At 37.1% G+C, this 17,890-nt stretch overlaps 1 protein-coding gene across 2 annotated transcripts in view; it reads right to left on the bottom strand.

Annotated features, from left to right (window-relative positions):
- Positions 1 to 17,890, bottom strand: part of mpv17 (mitochondrial inner membrane protein MPV17) — a 47,446-nt gene that overhangs the window by 9,632 nt on the left and 19,924 nt on the right. For both annotated transcript variants that reach the window (XM_066677043.1, XM_066677042.1), the window contains 3 exons: positions 7,099 to 7,214; positions 6,375 to 6,467; positions 2,248 to 2,343 (listed from right to left, as the gene is read on the bottom strand). In XM_066677043.1, the coding sequence (XP_066533140.1) occupies positions 2,248 to 2,343; positions 6,375 to 6,467; positions 7,099 to 7,214 (305 nt within the window). The remainder of the gene's footprint in view (positions 1 to 2,247; positions 2,344 to 6,374; positions 6,468 to 7,098; positions 7,215 to 17,890) is intronic.

Raw genomic sequence — 17,890 nt, 5'->3', positions numbered from 1 at the left:
CAGCTACTGGCCGCTAAATTGCACAATGACTGCTAACTCTGGGACCCGATTTAACCCTCTGGCCCTGTGCTGTTAATTTACTATTCATTGTAATTTGTGTTGTCTTCTGTTGTACTCTTGAGGTTCTTTGTTTTTGCTATGTATGTGCTTTCAGTTCTTAAAAAGCGCTATATAAATAAAATGTATTAAAAAGGGGACATATTATGCAAAACTCACTTTTTGCATCCTATAAACATTCCAAGAGTGAAAAAAAATCAAAACAAAAACATCCATCCGTTTTTTGTGAGTCACTTGGATGGCTCCCTTATTGTGATGTCACACTAAGGAAATTTGCATAGAACCACCCTGGCATTTGTGAAGATGTTTATGTAGGCAAAGCCGAACATTCCTATACATTCACTACGCACGTTTTGTAGGGCCCAGCAAATTAACGAAAGCCCCTTGTCTCAAGTTACGGAGAGTTTATCATAAGAAGATGACAAGAAATGATCCATCAGAAAATTAAATGAGGAAAAAAAGACTCCGTAGGAACAGCAGTCAGGTAAACCTGTGACTGTTCTTCTCGTGGTTGAATTGCTAATAAATTATAGTCTACGAACATAGCCGTGGGAATATATTTAGGGGTGGCATACACTGCGCAGCTGCACTCCACAACTTTAGAAGCCTTGCAGTGCCACAGTGTCATGAACCAAACCTTGAAGCAGAAAATATACTACTTTTTTTATACTGCCTGGTACTCCTTTAAACTTCCCCAAACACACAAGTACAGTCTAAAAATTGCTTACTATTTCATTCCACCTTTAAAAAAATCATAAAGTTGTTTCCAAGTGCTGAATTGAGTTCTTCGTTTGAGGTTTTCATTAGACACCTTAAATGGTGAAGCAGTTACAGGCACCTGGACAAAACTACTGCATCATTTAAGGTGACACAAAGCTGTAGCTGGATAATAAACAGCTACATTTGCTTCTTTTTCTTCTATTCCACATCAAGAACTGCAGCTTGTTACAGAATCAGACAAATGCTGACTTGGATGCTTGAGGGCTGATCACAAAATTAATTATGTTAAAACTGTTTATTTATATATTGTTGCTTGACACCTCATTTTGTTCTGTATATAGCTGGCTGTTTATTCTTAAGCCAAAAAAAGGAGGGAGAGTACTAGTAGAGAGTCAGGTGGAACTGTCAAAAAATGGTCACATTTTAGCTCAGAATTCAGAATTTTGCTTAGGGCCCCAAGAAAATCTGGACCGGCTCTGTGTGCAGGTGGCTCCTCTTCTTCCTGCTATGGGTCCGGTTCAGGGTCGAACATACAGGGTTGGATAACACCTCTGTTTTCTGTCATATACCCATGTGGTAAATGCTCAGCGTAAACATGGGATGAGTGGGGTATGGCCAGCAACAGCTTATTTGCATAAAAGTGACAGAGCTCTTAAACGGTTCATTCTGAAAGTTATCTGATTACCCAAGTGCATGTAAATTTGATCTGATTATTCCACTTATCTCCAGCAGCCAATTACTGAATAGATCCTGCCCTTCACTCAAAACAGTGTCAAAACACAAAAGTGAGAACATTTTGGAACTGAAAGTGAGACTGAGAGGCACACAACCGAGAAAATGTGCACTAAAAAAGTGAAAACGGATTATTTCTAACTAAAAATACAGACATTTTCTGGTTATAAACCTGTTTTTAAAAATGCCTTCTCCTTTACAAAAAAACGTTTGTGGACGTCAAATAAACACTGTCTCTGTGATTCATGGATGTGATGAAGACAGGCCCAAGAACATTAAGAACGACAAATGGCCTCAAATTTCTGCTTGAAATCCTACAAACCAGGCTCTTCAGTAGTGACTGTCCTAATATCTAGCTCTACAGCAGGTATACTCCTGGACTGCCTTTCACCTTGCATTTCATCTCACATGAGCTGCCAATTTAATGAGCACATTTGTCATCTGTTTTCTGTCTTTTTCTGACATTTAGGTGATTGACCTTTCAGCCTCATTTTTACTGAACTACCTTCCTTACATAAATAATTGATGGCAGAAGTGACGAGAGAAACGCCGTCCCCCACCCTTACACATGAGTCATCAAACACTGGTCAACCCATGCTTTCCACCATCAACGGAAATGGTTTCTAATAATAATCATGTGAACCACTGCCCCTTTCTCAAGTAAACATCTACTCTGAGCTTTAAAATATGCAGCAAAAAAATCATTATGTAGAAGCATGTTTCACAGTTCAAACTGACCCTTTTGAGTTTAGCTGTGTTCTCTTCTACAGTCAGCCCATTCAAAGCTCCAGAGATTCCTAGGAACGCAGCAAGAAAACATGGTGCAAAGCACACCTGTAAAAAAAAGAAAACATAAACATGAACACTGCTTCATTCATAAAATTGTTTTCCAGTGTTGAGGAAAAGAATAAGTCATTAACATGCAATAACAATTTACTAGGAATCTATATATAATATCAGCAAAGATATATCCAATATTTAGCATCTCTGCCCTTTGCCATTATTACAACTTCCATTCTATTCAAGAGACTCACCTCCAGTTCTTTTGCAGAGTTAATTTTTTGACAACTAAAATGTGACCCAAGCACAATCAATGTTGCTGAGATCTGGGCTCTGGGGTGACCAGTCCATTGTTCTTAAAAGAACACTTGAAAACACTTTGAAATTGTTGTTTCTTTACAGCTACACATTAATTCAGACCCAGTTGTTTTTAACAGTAAAAAATGGATAATAAAACATTTGTAGTTTTTAGTTTTTAATTAAAATTAAATTTTAATCTTGTATTTCTTGTTTAGGCAGTTTTGGTGGTTTACCAGGTCTTAAACGATTGTGGGGATACAGAGAACTGGAATTCTCTATATATTTTATTAAAATCAAATAAAAATAATACAATGGAATACTCAATATCTATCTCCCTAGCAACCTCTTGAAAAATGTGAATAACTTGTTATGCATTTTGATTGAAAAAAAAATTGCTTAGAAAATTAAAAATCCTTAAAAATGGCTTAGATACAATTCTGTACCTTCATCGTCTTTCCGTGCATGCAGATCTTTGAATATCCAATTTGTACCTGACTATTTCCCTTTACTCCTCTGCTGCTAACCTGTAGCTTGAATTTACACTGAAAGCAGGGCCCTGCAAATAAACAGGATTGGTTCCTTAGGGTTATGATGTAAGAAACACTGGCTGCCTGAATCTGCCAGTTTGATGCAGTCTTTGGAACATTGCAATTTCAAAGCTGTAATGCTCAGCTATGGCTTTGAATGTTTATTTTGTGCATTATATATCTTCTATCATATAAACAACCCAACACGGAACCCTCTAGTTACATTGCATCAGATTCACATCTGTCTTAGCTGCAAAACATCATGCTTAAAAAGTCTTTGTTAATTAGTTTGAGTTTACAGTAAAAATATGAAAGAAAACTAACTTCAAACATTTGTTTCTGTGCTTAGTAAACCTTTTTTTGTGTGTGAATTTGTCCTGCAGAAAAAGCCAAACCAGTTTTAGCAGCATAGGTATATGTAATCTAACATTACTTGATGCTAGGCATCTAAAAATCCCTGCACCTTTATAACAAACCCAGAACACCACAAATCTACAAACAAACCCTACAATGGGGATTAGGTATTTTTCTGCATGACCTTCACTCTGTTTAACTTAAAATGCTCTGGTTGCAGGTGGATTCTAGTGAATTTGGTCTTGCAAACTCAAACTGTTTCATACAGCAGGAACTTTCTTCTGGAAATAGATTGTTGACAAAGAGGTTTCTTCTAGAGGCTTAGGGTGTGTTCATGGATAAGTGAGTCAAAACAGCAACATAATTTCTTCCATATGATGAACTAAAGAATGTTTCTGCTACAGAGATTAGACATTAGTATTTTTGTCCTATGCACTGTAAAAAGTGTCTGAATGTCTGAGGGCTGAATATAGGTTGTAGTATGGCTATATCTAAGTATATGTATAGCATGTTCATTTGTTGTTTTTAACACACTCTGCTCCCTTGCAGCTTGATTATTGTTTACTCTTGGAACTTTATATCCTGTGTTTGGTTGGTTAGAATGCATTTGTTTCATTTTAAGTTCATACTTGAAGTAATCTGCACCAGAGTTTTTTTTTATTTTTTTTTTTTAAGACATGGACAGACTCAGCTGCTCAGATGGCCTCAGTCCACTTCTTTGTTTGCGCTCCAGAGTTTTGCAATAAACCGCTCTAACAGCAATCGCACCAGCTTTCATTTTGATCAAACCAAACCTGGCAAGTCTGAGCACACCTTTAGTGACTCCAGAATAGTCATTTAAAAAATTCCAAAACAAAGAGTAAGCATTTGAAGCTTTCATAATGTAATCCCTCCTCTGATTTACTCTGATAGAAAGTGATAACTTGATAATGCAAAGACGATTCGATGAAAGATGGTAAATTTGGGACCTTAAAAAGACTTGAGTACCATAAACATATTTTCACATAGCCTTATTAGAAGACTTTTTGAAAATATTTCTAACTTTTGAGCTGCAAAATTTTTATTTATTTATTTATTTTTTTAAAACACATCAACCTGTACTTAATGATTGTTGAAATGGTTTTATTTTACACATGTAGTAAAACTTTGAGTATACATTTGGTTATTCTACTTATATTTGGTTATAATCTTAAAATTCAGAAGATTAAAATTCATAACGTGATGACATTTATGCAATGAAATGTGCACATCTCTTCTACACAAAAAAGCAAAACTACTGTGGCAAAATAATTTTCGCTGCTGAAAAACGGGGTTTCTAAAATCAGTCCCAGTGTCTATGTCTGAAAAAGTAGGGGGGATAGGCTGTCTTGTTTGTAATCCGTTTGCCTGTAAATGGCCATACAAGTACATCACTGTCTCTCTCATCCTGTGCATTCTCTTCACCTAAATCATGTTTACAAAGGATTATGGAAGCAGCCATTCATTTCACAACTTGTTAAGGCAGGGATTAGTTGATATGCACAGCGGGAGGTGTATAAGCAGAATGATTTAAACACATACAGAAGCACGATGGGCATTCCTGCGTATTTGCATTCTGTATAAGTGACTTGCAGGCATCTCTAAGGACATCTTACCTTGGTTCTGTCCTATTTAGAACAGCAAGAACTATATTGTACAGATTGTTATGAAGTCAATTCTGTTCTTAAACAAGCTGCATAACATATATGTTCTGCAAACAGCACATATACAGAGTTCTGGATAAAATAAAATGTCTTACTGCTTTATTATTCAAGGTGTAAAATCTCTGAGTTGTTAATAAAAAAACCTATATATGTATATAGTGTACTACAATATACTTTTTAATGTACTAAAATGTAATAACCATATATATATATATATATATATATATATATATATATATATATATATATATATATATATATATATATATATATATATATATATATATATATATATATATAACCTGTGACTCTTTAGTAGCACACAAGCAAGAATGAATTATGAAATAAAAGAATGAACACCCTGTTGTACATAAAATTGCATGCCAAATTCTAATAATATTTGATTCAAAGTTCAAACTGATCAGCAGGAGCTCACCCCTCCACCCCCCAACATGGCTGCAATACATTGAAGCTTAGTCAGAGTTCCCCTTCAGCCTGACAGACAACCCCCAGTTCAATGATTCCCTCAGTGAGCCTTTGACAGTCCTGTGGGGAAACAGGTGATTAAGGAGAAGAATGAGCATAGTGCTAAACTCCATACAGAAGCTTGATCACTTTCCAGAAAGCACAGTGAGAAAAATGTAAAGGTGGAACAATTCTGCTGTTTGACCTTTACAACACCAAGTATCCTGGGGAGAACCTATTCAACAGCAGCCTGTCAAGACAAGACACTCAGGGAACACTGCTCACAATATCTTACACTGGAAAATTTTTTACAGTGTAGAGGCCATATCATCTGAACTTTTTTATTTAGTGAAGGCTTGAACTGAACAAAGATTCAAAACTTAACAATATTAAATATATTTTAATAATAGTTGCAGTAATAGAAAGAGGGTTTCAGCAAACTTAATGTAGACATCAAAATGTAAATTAACATCTCTTGTTATTGTATCTGTTGTTTTATTGTGACAATATATTTAACTTTTTTTTTTTTTTTTTTTTAATAAAAAATCAGTTAAAATAGCCCGTGTGTATGAAACTGCTAATACACAGTTTGGTTAAAAGGCGGAGACTGGGCTCCCAAGTCTCCCAGCGTTGTAAGTGTCGGCACTATAACCTGGAGATTGCAGGTTAAGTTCCAGGTGTCTAGGACTCCTAGACGGTACAACTGGCACAACTGGAATCATAAATTGTGTACCAAGTATTGAATATACAACCCTACCTGGTCAGCTAGCATTTTCTTCAGTGCAGTGCCTTTGGTCCCTCCAGTGATAATTTTGTCCAGCACCTTGTACCATCCACCAACAACTGGTCCCTGGAGTAGACACATAGGCCAACACGCTCATTAACACATTTTCCTATTGATCTCCATATGTGCTGCCTTTTTGCAGTAGGAAAACAAGGCTAATGTTATTGAGTTTCTCTTGCACGCGCTGGACGAGTGTGCCAATCCTAAGGCACTCGTTTCTGCCTGAAGCAGAAAATCTCCCACTGTGAGCTGCATGTGTGAATGACCGTTCTGGGACATCTCCAGGCCCGATACTCTGGAGTTTCTCTAGAAATTCTCCAGAATTCATGTGTGGTGTGAAAGGGAGAGCCCTGGCCACCAATGAAGAGAACTTGTACATTTCTTTGAGGCAGTGAACTGCTGGTTTTGAAGGGAATGATGCGTGGGAGGTGTCTGACACTGCTTTCCTTTTCAGGTGCAAGTGGTGGCTTCAACTACTGAATGAACTTGAGAGCCTTAGCTACTCCATGCTTTCCATGTCTTGCTTTGAATAGCTGAGGACTGGAACTAGAGGTTGGCAATATGGCCCTAAAATAATATCATATATGGCCCCAATAATGTTCTATTAATAAAACATTTAGGGTCTTTTTTATATGTGGGACCATCTTTTCTAAGACTGTGAAGGCAAAAAGACCAGAACAAACCATGAGATACTCACGACAAAAAAGAAGCCAATGCTCATCATCTTTGCAGTGCGTCTCACACTGTGGTTGGCTAAGCCTCGCCGTTCAATCAGCTGCTGAGAGATAACATCACCCACCCCTACCAGAGAGCCTGCAGGAGAGGTGTGGAAACAGAAAAAGGTAATAAGAAGTAAGAGAGGGTAAGTTTTTGTGTGTGTGTGTGTGTGTGTGTGAAAGAAAGCACAATTAAGACACATAGAAGAAGAGAAAGAATGTGAAAGGGCGGAGGGCATCTGTTTAGCCCCACGTCTCTGCACGAGAGCCAGTGATGAGATAAACATGCCAACATTTGCATAAAGTCGAACAAAGAGGAAAGATTGTTTAGATGAATAATACCACCTTCACCTCCACACACACATACTCAAAGATGCCAATGAAAGGCAAAACTGAATACCTTGGCATAAATGTTTAGGCAGAGTTTGGGACATCCAGGGAAATTACTTTTTCTGCAATCCCCTATATGCGACATCACATCCTTAAATATGCTTTATAGGCCTTCAATCCAACACACTTTTGGTAAAATTCAGAGATTTTTTTTGCTGTGTTTTGCTAGCTCTTTGCCCTTTTTGGGCACTGGAAAAATAATATGAGTTTTAGGGGGAGCGCTATCCTAGTAATCCCAATCCCAGGGCCTTACTGTAGACAAGAATAAAAAAGGCAGGCTACTTCACAAATAATGTATGAAATATGCATTGAAGCTCCTATGTTGTTTTTTGTAAAATAAAAAACAAACAAAAAAAAAAAAACGGAAAAAGTTTGAAATCTGTAAAGCAGCAACATACATTCAGATTTTTTTTCATGCTTTACCATGTATGTTTAAGCTTAATTTTCCCAGTACAGGAAACAATAATTTTAGCTCCAGTAACAACCGTGCCCTTGCAACAAAAACATATTTGAATTTAAAAAAATGTATTAAATAAAACCAAATAGAATAAAACAGCACTTAAAGTAGAGTTCAGCAAATAAGTTAAGCACAGCGGAACTTTATGCAAACAATGTCCGCAAAAGTGATGCATCTGAGGTTTGAGTGACGTGTCCACAGTGAAATATGTGAAAAATGTTTTTCTATATTCCAAATGGATTTAGTGGGATGTGATTTTAACTGGATGATGAAGGGAACACCTATATTACACTGACATTGAAATCATATCTGTTGGTGCACTGGAGCAATGAAAATGCACCGTAAGACTGGACAAGCAAGCCATGCAATTTCAAAAATAAATAATGTCTGATATATGGTTCTTCACTTTAAGGGCTCATTATGGCCCTGGTGGTTTATGCACAAAATTAGTTACCCACTAGTGAAAGGGCAAGAAAGTGGATATCTTACAATTTTCTGAGATTTACCCTAAACACCTATGGTCTCCCATATGTGTGTACTTTGGAACTGGGAATTTCACTTCTCTGTTATTACACTATTTATTAGTCACGTTTTACCTCATCCATTAATGGAAATCACATGGCCTGCCATAGGAAATAAGCTAAACTGACAGAATAGTAGCATGTCAGTGTTCGTTGTGCTCTTAGGAGTACTAAGCATGGCAATGCTGATGGAATTTTTACACTTCATGTTGAAAGGTTTGAGAATAGTAAAGAATGAAGAAGAGGTATAAAATGACTTTTTGAGCATGGAGAAACATAAGCTGTACAGTACGGTCAGGTTACAGAGTGAACAATATGCGTACAAATTCTGTCAAGGCACATTTATTTTTACAGCACTTTTCACAACCTGATGGTGTCACAAAGCAGCTTTACAGAAATTGAGAATTATAACAAAATGTAAACTAATATATTAATATCTTATTCATATTTTTAAATTAATATCCCCAGGTGAGCAAGCATAGTGAGAATAACTCCCTTGAAGCTGGAGGAAGAAACGTTGGAAGGAAACAAGCTTCACAAGGGGGACCTAAACTCCTCTGGTCAAACAAATTATAACCAGTAGATATTTAACTTAAAACTGCAGGTAGAAGCAGCCTTGGGGTCTGTATAGATTGTGGAGGTCTTTAGTAAAGGTCTGTGCTGAAAGACATTCTTGTTAAAATCAATTTTTTTACTTTATTACTATATCCATATGGAGATTTTTTTTAAATAACTGATTGTGAGCAAAGCAAGCTGTCAATGCCATGATTAAGCATTTTTACTTTGAAACATCAAAGATTGCAGCATCCCGAAATAAACAAACTAAGACAGACAGGGTTTGAAGTCATAAACCTCAGCCTGAACCTGTCATAAACCTGAGGCATTAGAGGATATATTCTTGGAAATAACTTCTAAATACAGAATTCAGATGAATAAATAAATTGCCCATATCTAGTCACTGGTGGTCCCTGTCTAATGACAAATGGAAAAAAGAGGGGCCAAAAATTTGCTACAGATAATTTATGCGCACAACGCTGAATATAGCTGAAAGACAATAAATCAATAGGGGAAATAATAATTTCCAAATAAACTTTAAAGCACTTAAGTCCTCCTACACTGAGGATTTCCAGGCCAAATAATTTTGATGTAGGGTTTTGGATCAAACTGTGTGGCACAATAGCTTCAGTATTTCCCTGCAGCATTTGAGGGGATGTAGCGCACTGAACAGTTCTGCTCCAACACTACTGATTTAAAGGGCATCATGGCTTAGAGATGAAATGAATCAGGCCTGTTAACAAACAATTGCGAACCACAGGACTGAAATAAACAAAAACTGTGAGAATTAACAAGACAGCTGTGAGAGGGACATTTGTTGATGAGATTATTAATACTGTGCAGTGATATCATTCTCGCTTACTACTTGCTCTGGGCTCACTACATGATGATGACTATGAATGATTAATATTCTTGAGCACACAACCCACAACTCAATATCTCGTGTGAGAATTGTGAGCAAAAAACATTACAATTTTCCCCACTAAATTTAATAATAATAAAAAAAATCTCATCTTCGAAATCTGGATTCTTCCAAAAGATATAATGATACATTTGATTCCTAAACACTAAATGTATTTTAGGAACACAATGTATTTTTGTGACTACTTCCAGAGGATATACATCATTTCTTTATAACTTTGATAACATTTTAATATAACTAAAATAAGTTATTAACATGTGAAAAATATTTTTTAATTTTATTCACAATATTTTATTATGCAAACTTCTCATTGTGTCATATGGTCTTTCAAACAAAAAAACTACTTTTTTTTTATTTTACATAATATCAGCTAAAATAAAAACAATTGCCTTGGGAAGGACTGGCACCCCCTCCAGGGTGTATTCCCAGCTTGCATCCAATGATTCCAGGTAGGCTCTGGACCCACTGCGACCCTGAACTGGATAAGTGGTTACAGATAATGAATGAATGAATAAATAAAAAAAATGTCTTATCAACAGCACAGTTCAATGGGAAGTGCCAAAGGCATCAAGGTTTCTAATCAATATGGTTTGTGGTCAATAATTGTTAAAATATTGATGTCATTGATGAGGTTGATTAGTTGTTGAAGCTCTGGTGAAATAATTTCCACTTCAATCACATACCACTATTTCAATCACATACCACAGACATGAGGATAATGCACACTTGATTAAAATTCTAACAATTTTCTATATATGTAATATGTTGCATATTTACAAGTGGGAAAGATGATTATACAAAGAAATCCACAGTGCATTTTTAAAAGCAGTCGATTTTTGATTGTGTTAACGATAGACATTATTACCACTCAATTCAATGGGAAATGGAGAGCGAGGAGCTTCTCATGTCTGGAAAATTTTGTTCTGTCACAAATAGTGCTTTTCTACCTACATAGTGCACTTCACAGGTTATACAAATAAGAGTACTAAACACAGACAGGCGGACAAGAAGCTCATATCAAATATTAATTGTTTTATTTTACCAAAATAAAATGCAACATTTTAGTGCAGAAACTATTATTTTATGACCTACACTGTGCACTATGAAGTGTGGTATGACGTGCATTGTCCTAGCAACAGTTCATCACATTGTTAAAAAGAAATGCTGTAGTATGTTAATATTTTGTGGACTAGCCTGCCAAACTCGTTATTTAGGTTTGTGCATAGTATATTCAGTATAGTATTAGCATGTAGTAAAAAGAGGGCACAGAGAAACTTCTAATGGTTTCGCACGTGATCTTTATTTTATGATCATTCACAGAACTGAGAAACAAATTTAATGAACATCATCCACATGATCAAATCTATTACATTTCTAATTCTTAATAATACACCAATATAAATATCCAACACTACAAAGTGTATACATGTAGTTCAGCGCTTCCAACACAAAACTGACATAAGGCATTCAAAAAACAACTTTGCCCACTGTCACAGGAGGCCATGACTCACCTCAGATCAAACAAGCTTTTCAAAATCCTTCTCTAGAAGAGAGCATCTCTCTGTGGACCACACTCAAAGATTTTAGATTTAGAGTTTATGCTTTGCTCCTTATGTATCTGCATGCACAAGTGTGTATGTATTTGGGGGGGGAGGTGTTGTCAACATTTTTACTTTATGTCTCTGACTGAAAGTGCAAGCAAAAGTGAAGGATATATACACAATGACAAACATATATATCCTCACTGTCCAAACAAATACACATATTTCCAAAACTTCTTAACTTTCAAGGGAAACCAATACTTACAGACAAATTTGGAGCATTTCTATTGATCCATTCACAATAAAATGTTCATGCAATGTGAAGGATAAGTATGTTCAAGTAATGTAGTAAACTAAAAATCAACAAAAACAGATAATTTTTCTTCGGACTGAGACTGTATACATAAACACACACTGAGTACCACTATTAGCCTGGGAATGAAGCACTGCTCTTTTTTATTTGGGTTCTGGTGACTTATCAGGCTCTTCTTGTTTTGTAACTTCGTTCCAAGGATGACACTCAAAAAGAAGGGATAGTGTACTGCACAAGGGTTTTGTTTTAATTGTGTGTCTGTTAAAATTAATTTAGCATTATTTTTTTCCTGTGACCCATGATTTCTGGCTAGCGAACCTTGGATAGATTTAAAAACCCTGTATTAATATAACTTCTTAGTGACAAAACATTTCATCCATACTGTGCACAAAGTGTTCAATGAATATCAGACACCAACCGATCACAAAATAAGAAACACTGCACGTTGCTCTTCCTTCATGCAAATCACAAGTGGTGCACAATTGAACAATCTTCAGTTGATTGTTGTACCTGATCTACTGCACAGCAGTAGCCGGGGAGACAGCAACTTCATACAGAGAGGGTTGATAAGACAATGCAGCCAACAGAAATTTTAATATAATCTGAGTTGCGATCATTTTTGATTAACCATCTTAAAACTCCAGATTTCAAGTTCTTCTACTAAACTCAGACAAAACAGATGCTGTTCTTCTCAGTCTAAAAGGTGCTAAATGCAAAATGTCTAACTTGATGTTGAATTTGAATCATTTCTCAGTGTCATCAGGCACATCCATGACAAATCCTGGAGCCTACCTGGAATCACTGGGCACCACAAGAAAATAGGAGCACTGGAGGAAACCCACATGGACACAGGTAGAACACACCATACTCCTCGCAGACAGAAGTGGGGCTCAAACCCACAACCTCAGGATCCTGGGGTTGTGTGACACACTGACTGGTTAAGAAGCATTCTAACCGTGCTGTTATTTTGTGATAACAGCACAGTTTTTTCAAAACCACTGTATCACACGTTGCTAACGACTCTCTTTACGCTGCAGCTGTCCTCATTACATTTTTCTTTGTACTTGATTTCACTGTTTTAAACATGCAAGTTTAAAGCATTTCTTGTATTATCATTGCTTTCAGTATGTGCTTGTGCCACATCTCAGCTGTGCTTTTATTTCAAGATAACACACTCCCTCGTGATCTATTGCTTAAAAGAGAAAGGATCACCAATGTAAATCAGTGACTATTTTCATTCATTCATTGTCTGTAACCGCTTATCCAATTCAGGGTCGTGGTAGGTCCAGAGCCTACCCGGAATCATTGGGCGCAAGGCGGTAACCCACCCTAGAGGGGGCATCAGTCCTTCAAAGAGCGACACACACTCACAAATTCACACACATACACTCACACCTATGGACACTTCTGAGTCACCAATCCACCTACCAATATGTGTTTTTGGACCGTGGGGGGAAACCGGAGCACCCGGAGGAAACCCACGCAGACACGGGGAGAACACACAAAACTCCACTCAATAGCTACTTCCACTGCCAAAATGCATGCACATGCTTCGTTGGTCCTTAAGAGTCTATTAATACCATTCACTTCAGCAGAGGTATTGGATGAACAAAAAATATTGACCTCATAAATCTACTGGCAATTATTCATTCATTCATTCATCCATTCATTATCTGTAACCGCTTATCCAGTTCAGGGTCCAGAGCCTACCTGGAATCATTGGGCGCAAGACGGGAATACACCCTGGAGGGGGCGCCAGTCCTTCACAGGGCTACTGGCAATTATTTTCTTGGAATAAGTTAACATATTACACATAGGCAGGCATTAAATTAAGAGAGCAGAGAGGAAGTTTAATGACATCATCAGCAATCTACTTCTCTATATATGCATTTGGTGGGAGTAGATTGGGAAAGCTTAAGGAACTGAAGCTGCTGAACCTGACTGAAAGCAAGTGACGTGAGAGGTGCCTGTACTTGACTAATGCAAACATACACAATGTGTGCCAATCACACTGACAGAGCCGGCTCACCCGATGGGCTTGAAATGTCACAGGTCCTCTCTCCTTCCACTGTGGCTTCGATCGGCTTCAGTCAAAGCCGTCTGACCAACACGGAATAAAGCCTTGCATTATACATGGCTAATATCAGCAGACAGCTCGCAAACACAAAGTGCAGAGGGAAGCATCCCATTATTTTTAGAAACATATAGGTCTGTGAGATGTCACACATGCAAGTAGCTCAAACAAGTGTGTACTGTTACACTCCCAATAATTGATCCTAATCCCTCAGAATCAAGTAGCTCATTTGGATATTGACTATGTGTCACTTTATGCCTCATGGGGTTTCTAAGTGTGATCTTTCCCTAATACATATGGAGTGGCAGGTAAATGCCAACACTTCCACAACACACCCGTTGTTCTGTGAGGCAAAATAAGCACTGGGTGCACAAACTGACCTACAGAAAACCATAAAATTTACTATTTTAATACAGTTAATTATTGTCATTTCCTAGTCCATGACATAGAAGTCTATGTAACATGGTTCATTTTCTATGCACTACTTAACCAGACTTTAAAATTAAGCTTATAAAACACAGAGTGTTTTTAGAAAGCTAATTATTATATTTGAGAAAAAAGGTATAAAAATTTAAATAAACAAACCAACCTAACCCTCAACAAAATAATTAACATATTATGTTGTCAAATAATTCTTACAAATAAACTATTTTACAAATATTTCTTGTAACATATAACTAATTGAAAATGCAAGTGTTATTTTAACTTAAAAAAATCTATATTAAATATTAATACCATTGCTAATATCAATATAATCTAAACTCACAGGTTCTATTCGATACAATATTATCCCCAAGAACAGAACACATTGATGCACATGCTTTTGCTGCACTTTGTCCTTTATGGAACTCATAACAAATACAGCGACCAATTCATTCTTCATACTTACTTTTTTTTACCTTTTTTAGGTTGAATATAATCAGTATTGTCAATTTTAATGCTACTTTTTAGTGAACGCTTTTTAGTGCTAAACAGGACTGTAATCAAAAAGGTTCTACATAGAACCACATTAACACTTCTTTCATCAATCAAGAACTATTACATCTAGGAAAAAAACCTATTCAGAATGGATATAGTTCTATATAGAACACATGGTTCTAACTAAAACCATCACATTAACCTCATTTTAAGAGTGTAGATGACTTCTCAAGAAGGTTACGTTATAAAACTATGTCCTTATAGGCATAAACAGCCTACACCTGCAACTGCTAATGAACCAGACTAGTCAGGGGTAGTGGCATACCAGCTGGCCATTGTAAAATCCCAGCCGTGAACCTGGATCAAAGGATTTGAAGTCTGCTATACTGCAGGAAGGTTAACATAAGAAATCATTTGGATTCGAAAGAAGTAAAAAACATTTTTTGTGTTTCATTGACAATCAGTTTGAACATTACATTACATAGGTTATGTTGCTACACTATTGTACATTACTGCTTCACTTTTCATTCAATAGAGGAAATAAATATGCCCAAGGAGGCTTTTCGTTTTCAAAGATGATGCCTGTGAATGGTATCTCAACTCTGATGTGAGTATGACATATGAGAAAATGCTGGAGGACACTTCAGAAGCAGAAAGGAACAGAAGGTGCAGTGAAAAAATTAAATATCTCTGTATGGAAAGCTTTGAGCTCTGTGCTGTCTCCAGGCCAAACTCCCTATGTCCCAATACTTGCATGCTTCCCGTGCCCGCCTAAGTGTGTATGGCGTGTCCCCATTCTTTTATTTCCCTCAAGAAGCGTGCTCAGGAACACCCCTTGTGTGCACTTGATGGGCCATTCTCTTAAGTCTGCATCTGACAACACTTTTGTTAAGGGAATTACCCATGTTCCTGTGACGTTCCTCCCAGAATCCAATAAGAAGATGCCAGAAAACTAAGAAATATTAACCCTAAGTGCAACTAGAATCTTTTTTTTTTCTTTTAGTAGTCTAAGACTACTGGGTGTGATTTGAGTCATGTTTTAAAACTGTTGATGTTAAGGGAAAAGCCCTGTTTAACTGTAGTCATGTAAACATATATAAAGGAATTTCAGGAAAAGACAACTTTATTTACATAACAAATTTTTAAGACAACAAGTGTCAAACAAAGTGCTGCATAATAAAATTATAACCATACACAAGATAAGATATATCCTATAAAATATTCTATTCCTATCCATTAGAACTTAATATAGGGCCCACCCCTCTCTCTTCCTACCTGGAGTCACAAAAATCCTGTTATCACCCATTGTTCCTACACTTAAGCACTAAGGTCGCTGTGGCCATTTATAATCCAGTCAACAACCAACTACCCTTAACAACTAAGATTACTCACTGAGCCGAGCCCAGCTCATGAGTACTAAAACCACCCACTGCATCAATAGCTCTTCACAGTGATCATCAGGTAGGCACATCCTCTCAACAGTTTTTCACTAAATTAAGCCCACGACACCTCTGGAGAGCTCAACAGTGAAGTCTGGAGTCCCAGACCCAACCCCCTCAACAACCGTAAATCTAAACTGGCCTTCCTGGTGACTAAGGCCATACCTAGACCCACTGGTACCGTTAATGCATGCTCAGTACCACCAGTTCCATGTGATATTTATTTGCTACATCACCAACAACCACAACAGCACCTCTACAGTGCATTTCCCCAACTAGTCTGTTTTCTCCTTAGCCACAACAACTGACTAAACCTTTCAACTGTTCCAGATAACTCCTTCACAGCTGCCCTTAGTTTCTGGCCCCTGATGCCGAACTACACAGCAAGGATATGGCAGACTTGGCTACAAATCCCCTAAAACCTCCACCAGTCTTACCTGCCACCGACATTCCCTCACCTCAGCCGCCAAATCCATGTGCTTCAGCGTCTTCCTTTCGAGTGCTTCATCTACTGCATCCTCAAATGGAATTGTCAACTCTATGAAGTAACATTATATATGGCCCCAGTGTAGTTAATGCAATGCACCCTGGGAACTGCAGATTTTTACGCATGTTCACCAACAATTTCCAATCTCGTGCTTCAACCAATATTTATCTACATCTACCAATATTTATAGCATGCGCACACTCTCAAACATGTTCCCCTTCACACACAAACCTAACCTTTTACAGGTTTTCTCTGTCGTTTTGGAGCATTTATCAGAATTTAATTTCACAAAATGACTTGTTCAAACTCCACATTGTCTAGTTACATGTGTACCTCATAAAAGATGTTTCTCATTCATTTTGGACAAACAGCACATGCTAAAGTTAATCATGCAGATGATGTTGTACAGCTGTCTACTCTTTCTTACATTGTCAGTTACTTTTATCATGTTGATTACACTGGTCCTCTATTGAACAGTTCAACCCCCAAAATATCCAGGCACTAGTTCATTACTTAAATCAGTAGACTCAGAAATGTTGATCCAGTTCTCATGAGCTGTGAAGCATATTTTTATGTTTCTGTATAATTCTGACATTTTTGGTAAATGTCTATTGAACTGATGAGTAGCTGTCAGGTAAACCAAGACTTTAACTGACAAAGGGGAGTGTTCATCCACCAGTCCTCTAAAATAGCTCAGAGTTGCATCTCATGAACCTTCAATTGTCAAACTCATATAGACAGAGCACAACACAGTGTTACAGATTCTGATAACAGAAGAACATTTTGGGACATGAACTAAGGACTTTGAGCAAGTTACAGGCATTTGTCAGTAATCAAGGATGTGGTGCTGTTTGTATGAAATGTTTTGAGAAATGCAACATAGAATTCTGCAAATATAAATGGTGATTCGAGAAATGCTCCAAAGCAACTGAGAAAAACTGTATTTCTAAAACCACACTGCAATGAATTAACCTCTAGGAATTTGCTGTCAAATAAACATGCTAATACCCTAACCACCTGATTACGTCTCCATGTATAACGTGAAAAAACTAAACTTACAAGCTGACAGAATATGCTTCAGCATGCCAACCCCTGTACACGATCTACAACTAGTGTCTTCACCTACCCACTGTCCAAGATTTTGCGGCATTGGAAG

This window comes from Hoplias malabaricus, chromosome 7 (assembly GCF_029633855.1).
Source record: "Hoplias malabaricus isolate fHopMal1 chromosome 7, fHopMal1.hap1, whole genome shotgun sequence".
Lineage (NCBI taxonomy): Eukaryota > Metazoa > Chordata > Actinopteri > Characiformes > Erythrinidae > Hoplias > Hoplias malabaricus.
The sequence above is the reverse complement of the archived record's forward strand: the minus strand, read 5'-3'. Positions and strand labels throughout refer to the sequence as shown.